Source organism: Amphiura filiformis, chromosome 20, assembly GCF_039555335.1.
Source record: "Amphiura filiformis chromosome 20, Afil_fr2py, whole genome shotgun sequence".
Classification (NCBI taxonomy): domain Eukaryota; kingdom Metazoa; phylum Echinodermata; class Ophiuroidea; order Amphilepidida; family Amphiuridae; genus Amphiura; species Amphiura filiformis.
Window position 1 is genome coordinate 2,286,633 of NC_092647.1, and position 24,432 is coordinate 2,311,064.

At 36.7% G+C, this 24,432-nt stretch overlaps 1 protein-coding gene across 1 annotated transcript in view; it reads right to left on the reverse strand.

The window, feature by feature from the left end:
* The window catches only part of LOC140142861 (uncharacterized), a 129,787-nt gene that overhangs the window by 52,260 nt on the left and 53,095 nt on the right, over positions 1–24,432 (reverse strand). The window contains exon 2 of the mRNA XM_072164882.1: positions 14,224–14,373. Coding sequence (XP_072020983.1) covers positions 14,224–14,373 — 150 coding nt within the window. The remainder of the gene's footprint in view (positions 1–14,223; positions 14,374–24,432) is intronic.

Consider the following 24,432-nt stretch of genomic DNA (forward strand, 5'->3'; position numbering starts at 1 on the left):
TTCATACAAGGAGTGTGAATTTCAAATGGGATCACCAGAATGGGTGGCTCTATTTGAAATCTACACCCCATGTGTGGAATATTAAAGTCATATACCGTAAAACCCCGTCTACAAGGATATACCTAAGAAACGCCCTCAATAAAATTGGTTGCTTGTTGTATTTGGAGTTTGAGCAAATATATACTAACACTGGGTGGCTATGCATTCCATCTAAGTATGTTGTAACACCAATCAATTGTATTGACATAATAACGACTGTTTCGTGTATCAGGATCGTATAGCTCAATTGATAGAGCGTCAGACTTTGGAACTGAAGACATGCTGAAGAGAGCATGGTCCGGGCACCGGTTCCGTTTTTTCATTCTCGTTTAATTTTAACCTTTTGACATGTTCTTTTTATCTTTCTTCAAATCTACCTTTCTACTTTTAATTTTAGGTGTTTTTTGTTTTTTTTTTGTTTTTTTTTTTTTTTTTTGTTGTTTTTTTTATAGTTTTTTTTAGTAATTTTGTGGTTTTATAGAAACTAGTAAAAGCATTTATTCTAAATAATAGCGAAACCCACGGTTAGACAGATGTGTTGTAACTACTTGTCTGTCCTCGTCTTTGCAATAAAACCTATGTTGCACCTTTGTGCCATCCCAATTCTTGAGGAATGGTAGGTAGGGTGCGTTTTTGGCTTAAGCACGATTTTGTTTCTACTTGAAATGAAATCAAAATAAATATTGTTCTGTTGCCACAATTGCAGTTTTTTCAATAAAAAAAAATAGATGAGGAATAATAATTATTCCATATTTGAATCTATTGTCCCATCAAGAATAGAGTGTCTTCAAAAACTTCAATCAATTCATCTGACAAAGGAAACTATTCTGGTCATTCAATTTTGTTTCGCTTGCACCTGTTATATCACAGGCGTTGGTAGAGAAGGCACACTTCTCTTGTCTTCACCGAAGTAGTGATGTAAACACTAACATGATTAATTACCATAGCTAGCAATGGACATACACTATTTTTGTTCCACTTGAACCCATACTATAGGCTATTCGCTGTCGATGTGACGTAATTAATCGGATTAACTACCATAGCAATTGATGAATACAATTTCGAATATATAGCCCTGCACTTCATCGTTCACGTGGCACCTATGCATTAAACCATAGTTGTCAAAGAAATGCTAATCACTCGCCATGTAAGATTAGTATTAATGAAAAGAGTGGTATTCAATCTATGTTTGGTGACATACGCGGGTGATTAGTGCAATCTGCTTGATGGTAGTTATTGCGATTATTACGTCACTTCGACAGCGAATTGTAGTATAGACGAATCCAACAAGCCAAGTGATGGTCAGAATTTATTCGGCCATTATACGCTGGTGAAGTTGCGTAATTAATCGGATTAATTACCATAGCAATAGGTGAAAACAATTTTGAACATATCGCGCTGCGCTACAAGCAGGTTACACTCATCACCTGTACTGTGTATGTCTGCAATCATAGATTGAATACAATACTGGTCTTTTCAAAGATCTTACAGGTGCAGCATGATATGGTTCAATGAAGAGGTACCGCCTGAACGTATCAGTGTATAACGCGGTATATTCAAAAATTGTTTTCACCTATTGCTATGGTAGTTAATCCGATTATTACGTAACTTCGCCAGCGTATTGAATAAAACAGGAGGATGTGAGTTCATAAGGGCAATGTCGGGGATTATAGGTCACAATCGATGTGGAGAGATGAGAGGTCCGACCAACAGCCATGGCGAATGGTTCATGTTCAACTAATTCCAGCGGACGGTCTGTGGCTAGTAAGGAATCGTCTTTGACCACATGCGCAGATCTGTCTCGTCAGGAAGATATTTAATATCCCGAATTTATAATAGGCCTATGCCTACCAGTTCCGTCGTATAACCGATCTGCTAGAGAATATTTGTTACCATGTTTAATAAATTCGTATTTATCGTATAATAAAATGTAGCCAAATGTATATTATGTGTCACACGGTTTTCTGCTGAACCACTAGCAGGCTATGTTACCACATCTATGACAATGACAAAGGTGAATTTTGATGATTTTTACGATCGTCCGGATGAGCAAATCACTGAATGGGTCTTTAGTTCCCTCCTCTCCTTATCCTGCCAATATTATATGAATCAAAGAAAATAAAGAAAAAATAAAATTAAACAAGAAAAAAAGACAAAGAAAAGAAACAATAAAAGAAAAACAATAGAATAAATTAAACTAAATATGAAAAAAAATGATCACGAAAGGAGTCTTTAGAAAATGCAAGAAAATATAAATGAAAAGTTTGAACAATATTTTGTTTATAAAAGTTTGTGTGACCGTGATGAGGCTCGAACTCACCATCTTCCGATCTAAAGAACCAAAGTCTTATGCCTTGCCAAGTGAGCTATGCTCGTGAGATGCGAAATAAAGATAAAATAATACATTGTATACCTGCTTGTGTCGGTAAATGATTTGCTCAAATTCCATAATGATATAATATTGTGGAGGGCGCTAGCGTGAAATATGCTATCATCACAGTCGCTTCTATTCCTTATAGACGGGTTTCTACGGTATATCTTCTATAGAGGGTGTATGGATTTCATCTGGAATAGCCACCCAACGTCAAGTCTTTTGAGACACGACCTCACACCGATTGTTATCAGTTATTTTTTGAAATAATAAACAAAAATGTACTCTGTATCATAATGAGTCATACAGTAATTATAAAAGTTACATTGATATATTTTCTGATATATTTCAACTGTATTACAAATAAGTCATCTGTTAGCATCGATATGGAGAAACGTGTCGAAGCGCCATTATGATAATATGCCTGGGGTGCGTATTGCATGCAAGGGGCCGAGATTGTGATGAAAAGAGTAAAAGGGGGACGTCTTGAAAGGGTTCAAATTCTCAACTTGTCGCTGAAAGTTCCGAATGGAATTTTGACAAATTTGAAAATCACGAAAGTTGTCTAAACTCGTAATTCTGGATAACCTTTGTTTTTGGTAATAATGAAATAATTTTTCCATCATTGGCCCAAAAAGTTGTAAGTGCAATTGGAGCATTCAAGCAGAGGTTGGCCGGATTAAAATATAATATATCCCATTGAGCTCAGAATATGCCTGCATTGTTGTATCTTCAATCATCATATTGATAATCAGTCAAGTTAGCTCAATCGATAAGGCGTTCGACTATGGTGCGAGAGGTTGCGGGTCCCGGCTGCGAAGGTCTATTGTGGAATGTCTAGAGTGTGTACTTCTTAGCTGAAAGTCCCTGTTTGATGGTTTATGGGATGCTTTGAGGCCGTAGTAGGTGTTGTGTCTGTGCGTAGCGCACTATCAGTATCACTGCGCTTTTTATAATCAAGTAAAAATTTAAAAATACCATGTTGGATCTGTTCAGTTTGTACAACGGGTATCTCAGCCATTTGTTAAATGTCTATGCAGTATGCTCTACTAAACCGAGGCAACATATTGGAAAGTGGACAAGTTGGAAAGTGGACGAGACACATAGAATTGTTACAAAGTAGGTCAAATCAAAATTGATTCTTTCTTCGTCTCTGGCCTCCACAATATTATGTTATCTTTGCCTCATAAACACAGTTTTAGTTTCTAATAATGACCCTTCACCACTAAAATCGGCAAAAACACCATGATGAAAATGTGTCTTCAGATGGATGCACACACGTCTGGTGAATGAGGTCTTTTAGACTTGTAGGGGCCTATCCTTTAAAAAAAAGATTATGATTTAGGGTAATACGAATAGGTTGACAACCTATGCAGTAATTACAATCAACACCGTTAAATTAAGGTGAATTAAAACTTAAACCCTTTTGCCGCCAATTGCACCTTTATCAAACCCTAGATCAAACTCGTCTTCCTTCAACATTCACCCAGAAGAAGAAGCGTCCAACGGTATCAATTTATTCCTGACGTGGTATCTGTCTAAGTATCTGTCATGCCATCATGGAATGAATCCCGGACAGGGGATGTCCTCGCGTGTCCCTCTGGGACTAGTAGGTGGAAATCAGCAATGTCAATTTCAATGTCATCAGACCAAACATTATTGGGGGGAAACCGCGCGGGGTAGTTTACTAAATGGATCTTCCTCAATATCTGTACAGTGTTAAGTACATGGGGATGTATTATGTCACAGCAGTTATGTGGGGATGTACTGTCAGGAGACGCCGCTGATAAAAAGTTTTAAAGATTATGAAGAACGTATTAGAAAAGAAAAGTGCTTTACATGGTCATGGATCCAAGTCAGTTATGAGTTTTCTATAATTCAGATATTAATATTATGTCAAAGCCTCGGCGGTAGGTGAAAACTCGACCCTATACATGTATATAGCGCCGGCTACCTTTTAGGGCAAATAAAAGATTGTATTGAAAAACAAATTAGATACTAACTATTCGCTGCGTTAGAAGTGACGTATAGTTAATCGGATTAAATACCATAGCAATAGAGGAATACAATTTTGAATATATCGCCCTGCACTATCACGTTCACGCGGTACCGATGCATTGAACCATGGATGTCAAAGAAAGGCTGATCACTCGCAGCTGTAAGATGACATACTGCTGATATACACGGGTGATTAGTGCAATCTGCTTGTAGTGTAGGGCGATCTATTCAAAAATTGTATTCCTCTATTGCTATGGTAGTTAATCTGATTATGACGTCACTTCTTCGGCGAATATTAAGAAAAGTGTAGTTAATACTCATACAGCTTACTACAATTTGTTAACCAAGAAAAAAATCAGGTTTTTTTTGCATTTGAACCATTTCACAAGTTTTTATTAGACCTGCCCGTCGACTACTCCTCTTTATTCGCCAGCTACTCTGAAACTTTACGAGATACATCTCTACATAAAATGAAATGTATAATTGTAGCAGTAAAGATGTTCGATCACGTAGCCATGGTAACAAAAAACATTGTGACCATGGTGACCTTGCTATCTTATGAACTGCTTTAGAAACGAGATGGTGAATTTGGTAACGAATCAATCACATTAGAGCAATGACAACATCCAAAGACGTGTATCAGGATTAACTTTGCAATACGGGTATTGAAAATGTATAAGAACTTCCCTTATTTATCAGCTGGCATTTTGAGAAGCTTTAGAAGTTAAATAGAGTGGAGATCTTACCAGGGCTAGGTGTACCAGTCACTAGGATCCACAACATGTTCATCTGTCAGGGAACAGTTCTTTAACCCCAATACATTTGTACATTCATTGAATGACCTTTGAAAATTTGGGTACAAAAACTCATACTCTGCAACTAGAGGTCAAGTTTTACACTATGATTGTTTTATTGAGGTTATTGAACTATGCCATTGAGATGAGGCCATTCTGGTCCATAGTGAGTACTAGACTAAACATGTCTGAGGAGATAAGAAGCAACAAGATAACCCATTTCCCATCTCAAAGATGATACAATACATGATGTATAACAAACTGGTCGTCAGAGGAACACAAAGTACATCTCATTCTCAAGAAAGATGTCAAGAGAAGCCAGGCTAATGGTAGCGTCATTACAGTTTCTGCTGAAGATCAACAATGAATACACATGTTTATTTTGTTGACTACATTTTGAAACTGTTTAAAGAAGCAATGTAACACTACTTCTAAGTCAATGAATTTGACACTTATTAAACAAATTACTGCACAAACTATAAACATGTGTGCATATCTTAAATATCCGAGTCAATGACTTTATTTGATGATTAATGGCAGTTAATGGTAAACTGAGGAGACTGATGTTCTCATTTTCTCTTTATGTTAAAATAAACTTGTTTAGACTGTGGGTATTGGTTTACTATTGAAAGTGAGAGTGACTGGAGCCTTTGGTTGGTGGAAGTACATGTAGTGGATGGTCTTGTCAAAATGATACAAACAAATAGCAGATTCTATAACCATGCGTCGTCATTTTCCCATGTCAAAAATACAGTAATTTAGTCTTTTGAGAAGAGGGTTTTGTCGCTTGACATTCACAGTCACGCCTTTCAAATAGTATGCATTTTGGTGTGACTGAAAATAAAGTTGTTTTTCGAAGCCCTTTAAATGTTAAAAAATGAAGAGCTTATTTCCAAACCGTATTAAGTCCACAACCACATGTTTCTCATTTACTTGTGTGATACAATCACAATTTATACTTTGACAAGTTTCAACAAGCCATTATTTACCATATGCTGCATAACAATATGCAGACTATTGTTCTCATTTGGGAACCGAGGCTTCTCACAGTATTGTACTGTGCATCCATCAACTGTTTGCTTTGTAATGGTGCATCCAACTGAAATTATAATACCTGAATACCTGAATAACTGAATAATTATAATAGCATCACAACCCATTGCAATATCGCACAGGTAAATCAGAAGCACGTGTTTGGAAATAAGCTCTTCAAATATAGGTTAAATTTCTAAGCAACATAATCAAGCGTGCCGTAGGAGGGGTGGGCGGGAAGGGGGAAGCTAAACAATTTTAATGCTTCGCCGTTTGCAAAAATACCTAAGCATCACCCAATTGTTGCACAGTGTCTTGCAAATTACAACACAAACACACATCACGACCCCGGGGCTCATCTTCATCTGACACCATCACACGTGCGACATTTACCAGAGAGCGTTTTGGTCAAAGAATAAGTCATGTTTTGTCTCAAAATGTTGATGTCTGGTTGAGTTGATCGAGCCGTACTAAACTTGAGGCAAAATGCATCCATTAAGGTGTGGCTTTCACCTTTAGCTGTTTAGGGATGTGGTAGTACCCTTTTATATCGAGATGAAGACCTATGTTTCGCTACAGGGCCGGGTCGGATGGCACTTTATGTACTTGTTAAGTATTAACAGAAAACAATGGATATATTGTGTTTCTTGCCCATGCATGGTTTTGGATGTTGGACGTGTGGGACCTTTGGTCCCGCCTTTGGTTTCACTCCGATGAACTTCACGTTCAAAACTCAAAACATTGTGCGAACGTATCAAAGGCTTTCTTGATATCAATATCCAGTAACAGGGAATCCTAAGACCCATTGAACAGTACCTGTGCAGGAGTGCAGGGCACAATCTTCTTTTCTGATATCAGCATACAACGTCAACGTTCTTTCTACATTTGTAATCACAAGTCAATAGCAAAGATGGACCTTATTTACTGCAAACTAAGGAAAAGAAAGTTGTCATTTTTACCATGTTGATTGACTAGTAAAATTTCAAAATACCATGCATTGAAACTATCGCATGGTTGGGAATTGGTCATTTTGGGACACAGACACATTACACTCTTCAGAATTGGCATAATACATAAATTAAATCTGAAACTGATGTAGGCTTTCTTCTTCTTCCTCCTCCTCCTCTTCCTCCTCCTCCTCCTCTGTTTCTTCTTCTGTTTCGCCTTTCTTTTTCTTTCCTTTTGTGCCTATAGCGTTTCTTGGGGTTGTTTAATTATCCACGATTTTAATAATCTCATTATATCCATTTTAATGCATCCTTAAAACATTGGCAAACGGTCACGTTCGGTACGTATACAGTTCATAGCCGTCTGACTTGAGTAAAACCATCCACTACTTGCACCAACCAAAGGCTCCAGTCACTCTAACTTTCAACAGTAAACCAACACCCACAGTCTAAACAAGTTGATTTTAACATAAAGAGAAGACGAGAACGTCAGTCTCCTCGGTTTACCATTAATCATCAAATAAAGTCATTGACTCGGATATTTAAGATATGCACACATGTTTATAGTTTGTGCAGTAATTTGTTTATGAAGTGTCAAATTCATTCTTTAAAGTAGTTGCAAACTTCAACTTTTTGTTACTTAACATGTTCAAGTACCAAGGGTTATTTTTGTATTTGCACTTAAATGCTTAAGGAGATGGTAAACTTTTTAAAGACACTACGATCATCAAACATGACAATACTCTAGGACACAGTTCCTTAACCCCAATATGCTTCAACACTTAAATAGCGACCTTTGGATATGTTGGGTACAAAAACTCGTGTTCCACAACTTTCAAAATTTCAAGTTCAAGCGTTATTGAACTACCGTAAAACCCCGTCTACAAGCATATATAGTGTTTTTTATGAAAGCTAAATTAATTCGAAGCAAGCGTGAATATACCAATACAATAGATTGGTCTTAAAATAATATACTTGTTTGTATATGCTTGGATCCGTAATTTATTAACTCAAACTCCATAATAGCGCCTGTATTAATGTAGCTTTCATCAGAAGCACTCTATATGCTTGTAGACGGGGTTTTACGGTATGCAATGGGGATGATCATTATGGCCCATAGTGAGATCAAATTAGTGCAAGTACGGTATTCATAAGAAATGTGAGGAGCTTCATACTTTATAATATTCTGATTTTTGAAGTAAACAAAATCAGCGATAAGAGCATACCGTATAAGGCAGCATCTTTGGGTCAATATCCATCATCTTTTAAATGATTCAGACATCCATGATGGGTAAGATTAATTTCATCTGCAGGATATTTACTTACAATAATCAATAATAATTTCAAAAAACCACGATCTTTGACATGTTTGGAGTTCTCAGTATAATTATATCGGTCAAACACGTGCCGTCTGTATTTATTTATATTAATGGAATTAAACTTCCTAAGTCCAGTAGGAATGTCCCCCAAATGCGTCCATCAGCAAACTTTGCACAGCATAGGTTTTTTTACCCGTATGTACGATTTAGGAATGTGCAAATTAGCTCTTCAGGCATATTGACCGCCTTGACAAATAAAATGTCTAATTATGATTTTATTATAATTTGCTACCGGCTTTACCATACGCATCATTTCTTAGCACACATACACTAGGATCCACAACAGCCTCATCTATCAGGGCACAATTCATTAACCCCAATACATTTGTACATTCATTGAACGACCTTTGAAAATGTGGGTACAAAAACTCATACTCTGCAAGTTGAGGTCAAATTTTGCACTATTATTATCATATTGAGGTTACTGAACTGTGTCATTGGGATGAGGCCATTGTGGTCATGACATGCACTGGAAATCTGCATCAACATGTTTGCTTCAAAGAGAAATACGGTGCCCTGTAATATGTTTCTGCAAGTAGAAATTTGTCCTGTTTTAGTCATTTTCTGGGTCGTAATGTAATATGATGTAAAGTTCGTTGCATCAGCCTCGCAGCTTTTTATAGCACATCCATGTGGCCGTACATGACGAATGAGCCGTAAACTTTACTCCTTAAACAAAATGGTACACATTTATCGATTCTACATGTGTCTCTTTTCCCACATTGCTGGTAATAAACATGATAAATATCAAACAGTCATAATTGGCGGTCATTTCAAATCATCCCCAACTCAACGAGGTTCAGGAATGTCCTCTCATTGTTATTTGTTGGTTATACATACCTAGACAAAATACAATGCTTTGTAACCCACCACTTGAACAGGATTTAGCCAAAGCAAACTACTAGAACTATTTAAAGATTCTATAGAAATAGGTAGAAGCTTATTATCCTCTTCAGCAATAGGATTATTGATTGCTTTAAACGGTGTTTGACTGGCGCTATTAAATGAGATACATGTCGCACCATATTGAGGCACCTATGAATACGACCTTCACGCACATTTTACATTGTAACTCAGAATAGAATTTGCCGACTTTACGGCTCATTCGTAGTGTACGGCCACAAATAGTTTATAATTTAACTGCTTTATTCTAATTTTTATTAAAACACGGTCAAGAATTGAGTACATTTACTTGCGTGATGCAAGATGTACGGTCACATATCTTATTTTTGTCTGCAATCTGTCTGTATGTTAGTGTGTGTACATGTCTGTCTCGTCTCTCTTTGTCTTTATACATTTTTGCGATAAAATACAACTTGAGTATCACTAACAGATTCCTCTTGCTGCCCCGGTCCAGCTTCTTCGTTGGTACCCGTGTATTTAGCATTTAGAAACCATGGTAATCAACCCGGGTAATCAACCCAGCTCACGTCCTATTTCATCATAGTAATTAATGTTTTCCATGTATGATTCCCAAGTGACCAGACTTAAACTTCATCTTCCTTTTTTACGACTATATGAATGCACTGATCATGATCGAATCCATGACCTTGTAGTTGTATCCATGAATTTTGTCTTAGACCGGGTCTTAGACTATAAGCTATTTCCTTATTTTTAGCTTGTTTATACGTTGATCTTTTATTGTTTTATTTGCTTGTTTTCTTATGTATTTCTGTTCCTTTGGAATTTTAATCAAAGAAAGAGATCCATATAGACTAAAATCTATCCCCAAATATTCATCCGGGACCAATGGTTATTCTAGTATTGATAATGTGTCTTATATTCTGCAGGAGAAGGTTTTACGTCGGTGCCAGTATGCAGGGGGTCATCTTTTTCAGTTTTGGATAGCCATATTTATTATATCATTTAGCTATTTAACTACATCAATGACTAATTTGGTCAAAGGACCTGAGTGGGAACTTTGCATTTTTTTTTAAATTTCAGACCCCCACCCCCCAATTCAATGTCCCAGCAAATCTCCACAGCCGGGAATTGAACCCGGGACCTCATGCACTAAAGGCAAGTACCCTAACCATTAGGCCACACAAGTTGGTTGAGTGTTACCAACACGTAATAAGAGGAGACGATATGATTTAGTAAATGAAATGATTAGATTATACTATTGGTGTCAAGATAACATTGACATCACAGAATTTATGAGTGTTTTCCTCTTATTTCGCTATCGCATGCATCCTGTCTTTACCAATGTTTACATGACTGAAAAATGATAAAGCATTAAAATCTTGAGAAAAACACAGAACGCATGAAATTTCATAAAACATATAAATCACATAAAATTATGATATGAGTATTAAATGGATGATTATTCTTGATATGTTCAAAGCTCAAAATCATCACAAATATTTAAATGGGATTTTCACCAGTACAAACTATAAATATAAATATCATTCATATTTAAATGGGATTTTCACCAGTACAAACTATAAATATAAATATCATTCATATTTGAATCTGGAATTATTAGCGTCTTACCGAAACCATGATAACATTTAACACATTAGAACTACATAGTAAATAACTCAACTATGAAGGTCTCCGGCCTCGGGCCTACCGGCCCCGTGGCCTTGATGTTTTTTGTTGATACTGGGGCCCAGTGAGATGAAATGCCTAAAACTTCCATTATACATTTATAGAACTATAGTTGGTACAAACTTTAAAATGCCCGATTGTGGATGTTATCTTTACCATGGTTGTGGTTGACCCCAATAATCATGGTAATATACGATGTGACAATGAAATCCTTCGATTATGCAAAGTTCATGAAAACACAGACAAATCCCTCTTCATCCTATGCGCCAACAACCGCGTTAATCGACAAATTAATCCGCTGGAGTTAAAACTCCCCATACTAAAGTCGGGAGGCTTGAAAGCATGGGAAAATATAATGAAAATACAATAGTGATATTTATTCTTTTTTGAGGTCATTAATATCAATGTACATTCAAGTAAGTGCAAATATGCCTAGTATTGGGTCAGTGGTTCTTAACCTTTTTGATATAGAGAGCAACACTCTGAAAGACAACTGGAGGTTTTGGAATGAGTTATAAACCTGTTATTGTTGAGTATAAAACTAAGCCAGAGCAAATCCTTAAGTATTACTAACATTGTTTGGTTTGTAAACGTCTTAAATTGTTGTGATATTTCATTTGGTGTCTTTAATTATGATTAGTCGCGTAAGCAGGTTACGCCTGTTTTGTTTCAAGACGCCAGTTTAGGAGGATTTATATTGTTAATCAGATCAGAGAACATAGAGGAAGAAGAAGCCTTCCACCTAGTTTTTATCCTTTTAAAGGGACATTTCAAATTATCCGGACTCCATCATGCACGCAGGAGCCATGATCACCCGGCACCCTTAGCCTTGCTTTGCTCCTTCACAGACCCCCTTGGACGTGTGCTTACCCCTTTATTGTGAATTACACAGAGGGGAAGAAGAGGGACGTTGACGTTGAGCAGTTAAAAAATGTTTTTCATGAAAGACCCTCACAGACACCACCCCACCCCTGTTTGTAAATACGTTCAAACGAGGACCTCGACTTTAGAAGGATCTAACCGAGGACTTACACACCCGTTTTTAATCGACACACCGTGGACCTCACGCAAACACACCAGGCAACTTACTATCCAACTGAGACCCGTCCTATACCCGCTATGGGGGACCTATCTTATATGCTATCTTATATGCATATTTGCATCATTTACGTCATCCTGGGCATAGTTTCAAAACGAGGACGTCCTCGCTTGGAGGTGTGTCCTCGTTTTACGGTGTGTATCCATATGTAGGTCCTCGTTAGACGGCATTTACAAACGCACCCCACCCATCCTAGCGTAATTGCATAATAGCTTCGGTCACCTAAATCGAGTCGATTGCGCAAATCGTGCGTAATGATCCTTCAATGAATTTCTGTCGTGCTGGACACAGTAAACTGAAATCAAGCAGTCGTTTTAATGTCATATAATGTTCCTTTAAATGTCATATTTCGTTATCAGATAGCGCTGAAATTAAATATGTTATTACTCCACAAATATTATTTCTTCAAAAGTATCAAAATGCACACCTGTGTCTGCTAGTCTATTTCAGATAGTGTCAAAACGGAAATCTCAGAGCTAAGATAACACATTACCTGAAACAACATTAGTTAACGCAAAATAACATAACGGGAGTATGTACCACAAGTACCATACAACGAAAATGTGTCAACAATAACGACTTAAAGCTACCTGGGACTAAAATCGTTCTCAGGGGATATGAACCCTTGATGTTTAGTCCTCAAGGGACACGAATCCTAAAAGTAAGCACCTTTTCAGTTGAGAGAAAACAAATAACAAATTGTCAACACTTGCGTTTTTATTCTACCTGAGACTTAATAAGAACTTAAAGGATTTGTATGGTACCGACCCTTAACAGTATTGGAACTAATTGCCACGCCCATGCCTCCCACAATAACAGCAATCTTTCTGATCGTGTTAATGATAGTGTCAACGTTGAATTGATTCTCATTAAAAACACTCTTTTGTCAAAACATTGGTATTTATAATGCAAGCAAAACATAATCAGTGTAATATTTTATCTAAATATCCCGTTGTTTTTGGTTGACAAAGTAAGTAGGTGCCCTCGTCTCTATTCGTCAAATTAATTTCCCTTAATTTATTTAATTTAATGAGCACCTGGTATCGCGGTTTGGGGTCTCCTTTGGAGACTGTCAAACGTCAGTACAAATTTATATGTAAACGTGTTAATTGTTGGTTGATTTAGCTGAATCTTTATTCGCTGCAAAGTTACGCTTAATCATCTCATCAAGTGAAGACCTTAGCGCAAGAAGACCGTAAGTCCACTTGACCCCTCAACATGTATACACTAAAGTTGCATATAGTTTCGTATAGTTTGGTAATGTTTTATACATGTTCAGGGGCCAAAACAAATTTTTCACAACCTTTCATGATGTTATCACCCTGGAACATGTATTAAACATTATAAAACCCTAAGGAACTATACGTAACTTTAGTATATACATGTTGAGGGGCCAAGTGGACTTACGGTCTTCTTGCGCTCAGGTCTTCAAGTCATGATCGTATAATAGTACAGTGCCTCACACATGTATTATTTGTCTCCTATGTGTGTTATTGAGCTTTAGAGGAAGCCCCGCCAGAGCAGGTCTTCAGAAATAACCTTGTCGCTGATTAATTTGATAACCAGACAGGTTTGGTTCACCCCAGAAGAAATGTTCTGGTGTTGCTTCCTCTATAGATTTATACGAAAGGCCCCATGTTTTCGAGAGGTTTTTTCATCCGAGTATTGACAGAAATTTGGAAAGCATATTGATGTTTAAGAATGATATCTGCAATTGTCCCAAATAAAATATTTTATCAATTTACAGAGAGTGCTGCGTGCACGTGACACGGTAGTTGAGGTCTTTGAATCTGCTAGAAAAGGCCATGGGTTCGACCCAAGGCAGATGGGAATATTCCTTGAATGATTACCAGTTTTTCCATTACTTTGATTGAATTGTGAGACACGTGCCATGGAAAGACCTCAATGCAAGTTCCGATCATGGTAATGCCAAGCTATTCGAATACCTCACCCTGTGTAGGAATCATTTTGAACAATGAATGATTTTAACCAAATAAACAAAACACAAACGTACCTGTGCATCCAAATTCATTGCAATTGCGAGTTTCCTCCGCCGACCCTTCACATGCATCAGCAACGTCTTTGACGCACAACCGCCTTCGTCTTTGAATACCTCCGCCACAAGAAACAGGACAGGAGCTCCATGTTGACCAAGACTTCCAACCTACGAGAAGATTACAAGAAAAGTAGATATGTGAATACTAACATGGTATTCATGAATGGTTAAAAAATAATACGAAAACCCGCATGACCATGATGACTGGTATAGCACAGGCTATGAAATTGCATCACAAAACTGTCAGAAAGCAGGATTAATCCGATACCAATTTTATAAGCAAAGCATAAAATTTCTCTGCCGTTCACTGCATTTGAGAACTACCCTTGTTTAATGCTACCCTTGCAGATTTTGCGAGCCTTACACTGCAATGATGATTTTATTGCAGAGGGGAGAAGTTCCCTAAACAGATGTAAAGTGCGGACATTCTGACACAATAGTATCTATATAAAATGCCCTAAATTGTATTCTGAGTTCCAGTGTAAAATGTGCATGAAGGTCGTATTTATATGCACCTCAATTTGGTATGACATGTATCTCATTTTGTTAGCGCCAGTCAAACACCTTTTAAACCAATCAATAATCCTATTAAGTGGATAATCAACTTCTACTTGTGTCTATTTAAATAGCTCTAGTCTTTGTTTGCATTGGCTAAATCCTGTTCAAGTGGTGGGATGCAAAGCATTGTATTTTGTCTAGGTATGTATAACCAACAATTAACAATGAGAGCCCTGAACCTCATTGACTTGGGGATGATTTGAAATGACCGCTATTATGACTGTTTGATATTACCAGCAATGTGGGAAAAGAGACACATGTAAAACCGAAAAAAGGTACCATTTTGTTGAAGGAGCAAAGTTTAACAAACCATAACTCCGCTTCAAGATATCGTTTGAAGTCAAATGATATACCATTTTAAAGCTTATGTTATATTTTCTAAAAACGAAATAAAACAAAATTGACTGAGCGGAATTTATGGCTCATTCGTGGTGTACGATCACATATACAGAATGCATATAGGTTTGCCATCTAATGATACAAAAGAAAATTCAACTCAAAAACAGTATTTAATCTAAAACGCAAATAATGTTGGCTCAATCATGAGTTTTACGCAAATCAATCATGTAAATTTTGAAATAATATATATACTGAACAAACAAATCTCTGTCAAAGTTGGTCTACCCTATGTTCCTTATTACACAAAACATTGTGTCACACAATGTTTAATGCTCTCAATTGTCGCTTTAAATTGGCAACTTCTGCAGGCTATCCATTAACTCTAAATGAAACATAACATTGCTAACTTTTTCAGTAAATCCAGACTTTGAGTTTGACATTCATGTCAAAGTATTAAACCTAATAATAGCCTCAGAACAATCAACATGCGTATGTTCCCACAAGAATTATTTGGAATAAGCCTTTTGCTATTGAATACAACAACATAAGGGCTCCTCTTATAGTAAGCCTAAATTGTGTACGAGAATGTAGTTGGCTTTTGGGGTGCATTTAGAAAATGGAATCTCATCGATGCCATGATATTGCATTATACATGCATTCCTACGTGTACATGTCTTTAGGTAGGCTAGGTAGCAGATGACGCCTTAGTTTAAACATTATTAGATAATTATGATATCAGTTCCATCAACAAAAACAATGCTTATATACCACAAGTATGTTACCCGTTGTTTTATACAGTCATTTACTATCTGGAGAGTAATATTATTTTGCCTTCGTTGCATGTACTAAATAAAACCTTTAGGTTATATTTAAATAAATGCTTCAAGAAAATAATGTTAGGTATGCTTTGTTTTGCAGTTGCAGTGGTTGCAGTATAAAATAGGCCAAAGGCGTTATGGAGAGTAATCATGGTAATGTTAAACATTTTCATTAAAGGAGTGTAAATCCTAAATGTGCAATGTCCATTTCTTTCCTTTCCTCTTGGTCTTGTTTTGTTGCTATCATTATGTATCAGATTTTTTCATGTTTAAGGAATATAATAGCTTTCTATACTCTTGATTCAATACAAAGACGCATATTCATGAGTCTTTACCATGTCGACAAATGACAAATAACGTTATCATGGTTATTGGTGGCAGAACATCAAAACCATTCTTGTTAAGATAGTGGAATAGCCATGTTAGCGGTCAAAAGATATGTTCGACAAAATGCTGAAAAGTCGTATGATTTTGCAAGGGTCCAGATGCAAATGCCGGTATACCGGCATTGTCCTATTAAAGTAAACTCCTATACTTCTTATTTAAAGTAAGCAATGTACATGTACGTTTTGTGCAAAGGATCACTTATGTATGCCTCAAAGTCAACGACATTGTCCTACATGACAAGTCTCACCTACGTGTCGGCACTTTGTGTGCCACAATCTATTAACTTCACATCGAGGAAGGGGCGTAACTAAACCACCCAGTTGGAGCGGGCTGAAGCAAAGGGGAATTATCGTGAAGAAATAGGTCTACATCAAAGCTTTTGAGCTACTGGTTTGTATGTTATACAAAGTGCATTAAGGTATATATGTCTTATGCCTCATTGATGAACCTGGTTTATATATACAATGTACTTAGGGAACGATCGATTGCCGAATAGGGTGCAACTCTACTAGTCTTATTACAAGACTGCCATATCCCAACCATAAACCCTAAACTCCGTAAACGAGGACTGGACACAAGTCTAGCAATAAGAACATTAACATTTTTTCTTATTTCTTGTATCAAATCGTAGGTCTATACTCTGTTTTCAGCATACCACTTAACTATTCAGGGAATGTAATAATTATGCAAGTTCGCAGTTCGTTCCTAACATCATGTCCAACGTCACACAAGTCGTTAGAGTCATTTGGTAGTTATACGGCGCGGCGCTGAGTGTCTCAAAAAGTCATCCATATGTGAGTCCTCTGGTAAATACAAATTGCGCACGTAAATAGCTGTAAATCACGATACTGCGTGCACTTTGTACCGTACCATAAATCCTAACCATAACCCTAACTCTAACCTTTACCGCAACCTTAACATCCTCAAAAGCTGTCTTATCTCGTTTAAATTAAAGGATGAAAAGTGTTGCTCCAAGTTATTTACATTGTTCGTCCTTATGACATGTATCATCCAACTGGTCGGCACCTCTTATATGCCACCGACAATTAGTTTCACAAAATACGGAGCAATTGCGTTCATGATGTACTTCACTATATACACAGGTAAATATCGGTTTTTAAACCGATACGTAGCAATACTTATAGAAACTAATTTCAACAATTGTGGAAAAGTTTAAACAACCTTCCATAATTGCATAATTAATTTGGATCACTCAAGTTGGAATTATTAGTATTCAGTGGTGGTGTAATGTTTAAAAAAAACACTATTACAAATGCAAAAAGAAAACGTATATAGGCAAATATGCCATTTATTTGAATGCCATATCAAGATACTGTCCTTTAAATTTATAAGGTATAGTAGTAATAGTACTCATATCTTTATGATGACAAAGTTCTTTCCCGCGTTTTTTCATGACAAATGTTAAAAACTTTAACTATATTTATATACGTTCGGTTTATACTTAAAAACAATTTGAGTCTGTGCGATACTTATTTTAGTATAGCAGGATTTGGAGACTAGTCTTGGCGAGAAAGTGACACAAAAAGTACCTACGCATATTTGGCTTCGTTTCTAAACCCGTCTTATTGGTCAACGGAGTGTCATTTCTAAGAACAACTCGGACTAGTGACCGTCAAGTCCCCCCCCCCTTTTAAGGTCCGTATTTGGCGAACATTCAGACTAGCGAACCTTTGTATGCCTAGGACTAGCGGTAGTGGGCACACGTGAATCAACAAACCCATACAGAGCTATATAAGGTTATGAATATCAACAAACCCATAGAGCTATAAAGCCTCATATTCATGATCTTCTTGGATAGAAGTTAATTAAACACAAACTATACAGACTCCATCCAGTCATATCAAAATATATTGCATGAATTCCTATGTATCAATTTACTTCTAAACGTGATCATAATGTAAGCTTTAAACCGTGTTACCCGTCTACAAAATAACACAATATGCTGTGTTATGCCCAGGGGTACGAATCCTTGCCTCCTATGGAGACATAACTCTCACTGGGAAAGACCTCTAGTCACCTGAGGACGCGTGTAACATCACGGTTGGGTGCAAAGTCCCGCAGCTGTACCCAATGCAATGTTACCATATATTTTTACATGTTTCATCACACAGAGGCTGTTTTCTACTACAAAAATGCGCCCAATCTACCATTGAGAACATGGGGTATACATTTTACCAAAGTCCTTTATATTGGGGAGGGGTGGATGCCATGCTTCAGCGTTCTCAACTAATGTCCCATTGTTTCTTCCAGTTTCAATCTGCCCCTCTCAGCCAAAGATCCTTCTGGATCTGGGATCTGGTTGAGTGTATACAATCATAAAGATATGCACATGATTCAATTTTCTCACACTCTCTGACAAAATACAGTAGTCTGGGAGGCTTTTTTGGGGGGCTTTTTTTTATGCCAAAGCAAAATTCGATGAAAACGCCCAATTGGGCGTCTGAATTACGACGTTTGCAACAACGATTATATCATGCATGGCCTACATCAGGTAGGAAAAGGGAATTTGATATTTTGATATAATTTTATAATGTAAATAGTTTCAAGTACACCATGGTGAGATGTTAAATATGGCCCATTACACACCTGGTCCGGTTCTACGGTTCTATGCTTGATGGTTGATGGTTAGCTGCTTAAGCAAGCAAACAGTAAGACAGGTGATCACCATCTCGGGTGACTCAAAGTATTCTGTACGTAACTGTGGTCAGAACATAATAATATTGCTGAAGTGTGGAACACACATCCCAGCAAACACAAAAACGTTTTAAAAACGTTTTAAATAAGTTATATTTTGGCTTTTGGTTTAGGTAAAAACGTTTTAATAACATTAAAATGTCGGGTTATATAAAGGTCATGATCACGTTTTAAAACGTTTTGTATGAAAATACACTACAACAATACTTTTAAATGTTTTCATAAAAAGTTTTTGTAAACTATTTTTACAAACATTTTTGCCAAATATTGTGTCAATACTTAAATAACATTATGTTAAAATGTTTAAACCCAGCAAACACAGAAATGTTCTTAAAATGTTTTTTTCAAAACCTTTTAATAACATTTAAATGTCGGGTTATACAAAGGTCATGAAAACGTTTTTAAAACGTTATTGAAAATATTTTGGGCAAATAAACATTTTTCGCAAAATATTTTTTCAACCCCAAAATAACATAAGTTTTGTATCAAGTTTTCAAGAATGTTTTTGGAATGTTATTAAAACGTTTTTATACCCTTTATGACCCGACATTTAAACGTTTTCTTTAAAACATTTTTGTTTGCTGAGCAGTAGATTATCAAATGTTTTTTAAGGTTATGAAAACGTTTTATACTCTTAATATACCCTTTATATAACCCGACATTTAAACGTTTTCTGACAACTTTTTATAACCTTTTGCGAATGATGTCGGAAACGTTTTGTGTTTGCTGGGATGATGGGCTATTCAGTATCGAAGTTACGTAATGTTACTATGTCAACGGGATCACGCGCTAGAGTAATGAACCACGATCGAAATGATCACCACATAAAGTATATGGCACTCGAAGGCATACCAAAGTAGCGTGATCCGGTAACCAAGAGAATTACGTAACCACTTCGATGCTGAATTATGTCCGGGGCTAATATCTATTGGCTTATAGTAATAACGTTAACTGGAAATCAAGATGGACATCAAACATTAAAATCAGCCCCTCATCAGATGAGTGAGCCCTAACGTTATAGCCACGTTAGTCTTCTTAAACTTAAAGGTCGTAAAGGACTATATGAAAGCCAGTAGCGGCGCCACGGGGGGGCAAATGCCTCCCCCAGTCAGAACTCTTGCCCGCCCTGTTGCCCCCCCCCCAGAAAAAACCCAAAATTACGAAAATTTCCACTTTTTACGGTAATTTTGCGCAAACTTTGTTGATTTTACCCCCTGAAATTCACTTTGCCCCTAATACCCCCGAAAAAAATTTCCTGGCGCCGCCACTGATGAAAGCTTATGAAGCACTGATCGTCTCCAAATATCTGGCAAACCGCCATTTCTTGGTTATAATCAATTAGTTATCAGGGTTAAACTGTGTAGATTCTCATTCATCTGGGTATGTTGAAATTAAGATTTAATTAATTTGATCTGTTCAACCAGACATACCTGTAAAGTGTGCTGAGGCTTGTGGATCAAAGTCTAGGCGTTTATGCCTGTGCGTAGCGCACTATAATATTATCACTGCGCTAAATTTTGGACGGAAGAACCCCGGGGGAAGAACCAACGTTGTCATTTGCATCACAACCCAGCTGAAAACTGACGGTTTCAGTCACAACGTCGGTTCGGCCGTCAAAAATAGGTATGTCTGGTTGACAAGATTTAAATTTTCATATTTAGTTGGAAACGTTGATGTTACATCATTTTCAGACACAACCGTCCTGGAATTGGTAGATGGTACTTTGGGTCACTTCACCCAAGTCGTAAATTTAAATTAAATCTTAAAGGGTTAACATTTTGTATGGATTGCAGATATTAGGATATTGGTTTGAAAATATAACTCTGCATTTGTTGCTCTCTTCTAAACAATAACATGGTTTCATTCTCCATGCAATGGTCACAATGGAATGGTCAAATTTTAACCCCCCCCCCCCTCATCCCCCAACTTTCCACATTATGCCCTTTTATATGCCAACATTACAAGAGAAAGCGCTATTGCAAACTAAAAAGGCATTTCAAAGTATCCAATTTAAGTAATACATCGTCTAATCAAAAACCTACACACCAATCAATCAGGCAGCTGGTCATTACAATACTATACCTGCTGTAAATAGTTACATGTACTTTAATAGTAATCATTGTAATTGTTGGGTTTCAATGTCGATCAGGTCATTGCCCGCGAAAATGTTCTTGACATTCCACAACAAAAAATATCACCGAATGTGCGAATTTTAACAATTCGGAACAAAACATATATTAAATTAATTAAGATAATAAGGTATATCAAGGTGATCATACAAAGAGAAAAAATGTTTGGATCAGCGTATGTTTGAACAATAAGGATAATGACCTGGTAAATCTTTACCATCAAAAGCTTTCTCATTATCCGGACAAAAACAATATTATGCTGGTATTTTCGGATGGCATTGAAACAGTGTCAAAGAATTTACAAGAAAAAGGTTGCCGCCGGACAATCGAGGACACCTCGTCACCTGTTGGGTAAACAAACGAAGGTGAGGTGAATTTACATGATATGAGACAGCAGAAGTCACTAATTATGGTAATTATAACACCGGTTACTGGTTATGTCCATAAGAATATCAACGTCAACATAGGCAAGGACAAATTTTGAAAATCTTTAAGGCATTGTTAAGAAAATGTCACGACTCACGAATGCTTGAACCCACTATCCTTTACACTGTATAGGAGTTCAATACCCATGCAATCTTTTAATCCAGCCATATTCATTATAGTATTTATCTGAACTTTACAACCGACATCCTGTCCGAGTACAAAAATCTGCTTCAAAAAAACAAACAAAATGCCCACGTATATAATAAAGTAACTCTAATATTTTGTTATGTGAAACAAATCAAAAGGTAATGTTAATAAACATTCATATAAAATTAATAACTTTCATAATGAAGTAAAAAAAGGCTACTTACAGACCAAAAAAATGTATGTTTAAAGCTTTAAAACATAAATAATGTAAAAACACAATCGTCATCTACTGAAGATAGCAATAATTTAGACACGATTTTCTCACAGCAAAAACACCATAAAGGAAATGGGGAAATTGAGATTGCTATAGATAAGCATAGAGCTAATTATATTGTAAAACCACCAATCTTCGTGCATTGTTCTTTTAGATAAATATTAGTGAAAACAGCGATTAACTTAAACGGTTTCGGTTCCACAATAAAAGACACCGAACACAAGCGGTGGTAACAGGTCACTTTGAAGATAATGGACATGATCATCTTAGACAATGGACATTATCTGTGGGGATGACAATTCGGCACTGAACAATCGACATGATCTGCAAAATAATTATGGAGTTAAATACATCTTATCTTGTCTTAAATTTTCAGAGATTAAGTTAAAAAAATAATGGCTGCAATGTTTTACTTGGTGGAAATATTTGTTGTATTTGCCATAGCAATAATACCAATTAAGATGTATGCTTTATTTTGTTTGAAATCTCAACGATTTTAAGATTTATAAGTAAAAATGTGGCTATAATAATTATTTTGATTTTCATTTGGTATTACGATTGTGTGGGTACATCACAAAAAATCTTTTCGGTACGAGATATGGAAATTAGATGAATAAACATGGCAATAATGTTGACTCGGGAAGGCCATTTCTTCCTTAATAATTGATTGACAAGTAATGTAATTGATATCATGGATACAGGACCTATATATATTGGGTTTTTTTTTTTAACATTCTGATCGGTCTGATACATGTATATCCCAAACTTTAAATTAACTGTTGATCTTGTCTTTCATGTCTTTACTCTGAAAGTATTATGTGGAAACCTGAACCGGACAAGATCCTAGACAAGATATCACCCTGTGCAAAAACCTGCTGACAAATGAACGTTTTAGTTTTGAACACCTGAACCAGGGAAGTGCATGCCCAAGCTGTAAACATGGTAAACCTTTAAAATCTTGAGTTTTTTTCTGATTTTTTCACCATGTGCTGACACGAATGATTCTTGATTCAAAATATTTTAACGTCTGCTGCAGATGGAACATAAATTCAGACTGGGCGATCAAATCACGGTTTAGGATCACCCTGTACATGTTACATGTAACATGTATGAATTGATGACATACATGATGATCAGAAATAGACTGCTTTGCCGTCCCTTTTGATGAACAAATCATCCTAGCTATGCCCTTTCATCATTTCATCCCGTCATCTCGACCCGCTCTGGCCAGAGAAAAAAGCATCCGGACAACGCGGTTTTCGGATGGAGCGGTTCTCGTTCTGAACTCACTATGGACCACAATGGCCTCATCCCAATGGCATAGTCCAATAACCTCAATTAAACAATCATAGTGCAAAATTTGACCTCACGTTTCAGAATATGAGTTTTTGTACCTAAATTTTCAAAGGTCATTCAATGAATGTGCAAATGTATTGGGGCTAAAGAACTGTGCCCTAATACATGAGCATATTGTGACTTGCAATCATTGTGAGATGAGTTTATTGAAGTATGAAATTCAAAAGGGGTTATGTAGTAGAGTCGGAGTAGAGTATGATCACGCTTGATGACAAATTGTTTTGTACACCTGCACGAAGCTTTTAACCATCAACTCTACCTGATCCTTTCAGCATCTGTCTGTAAAGAATGGTAAATATTTTTGGCGCGAACATTTCTACTGCAAAAAATCTTTTATCGTCTGCCACAGATTGAACATCTGAATGACACCCTATCGTAACAAGATCACCCTGTACAATAACCTGATGACAAACGAACATAATACCTTCCGTACACCTGCACCAAGCTGTAAACGATCAAAATCTCCATTTGATCCTTTCACCACCCGTCTGTAAATATTGCTATGGAAGAGGAGTAAATATTTTGGCGCGATGAATTTCTGATGCCAGATTTTTTGCTGTATGTACATTGTACATCACATATTCCAATCGTAAAATATTAGTTCATCAGCATGATCAGTAATTGTTAACTTTTGTTCTGAGGAGAGTGTGGAGTTCGATCTGCTAACCACGCTAACAGTGACCATTCACTATGGACCACAATGACCTCATCCCAATGGCATAGTTCAATAACCTTAATTAAACACTCATAGTGCAAAATTTGACCTTAAGTTGCAGAGTATGAGTTTTTGTACCCAAATTGTCAAAGATCATTCAATGAATGTACAAATGTATTGGGGTTAAAGAACTGTGCCCTGATAGATATGAACATGTTGTGGATTCTAGTGATTTGCGGTTTTGTCATAGATACTGACGAACAAATTAATATGGACGCATCTGCTGGATGTATATGTATCGTATATAGGGTACATCACTGCTAATTAGACTGTAATATAGGGTTAGAGTTAAAATAGTTAAGG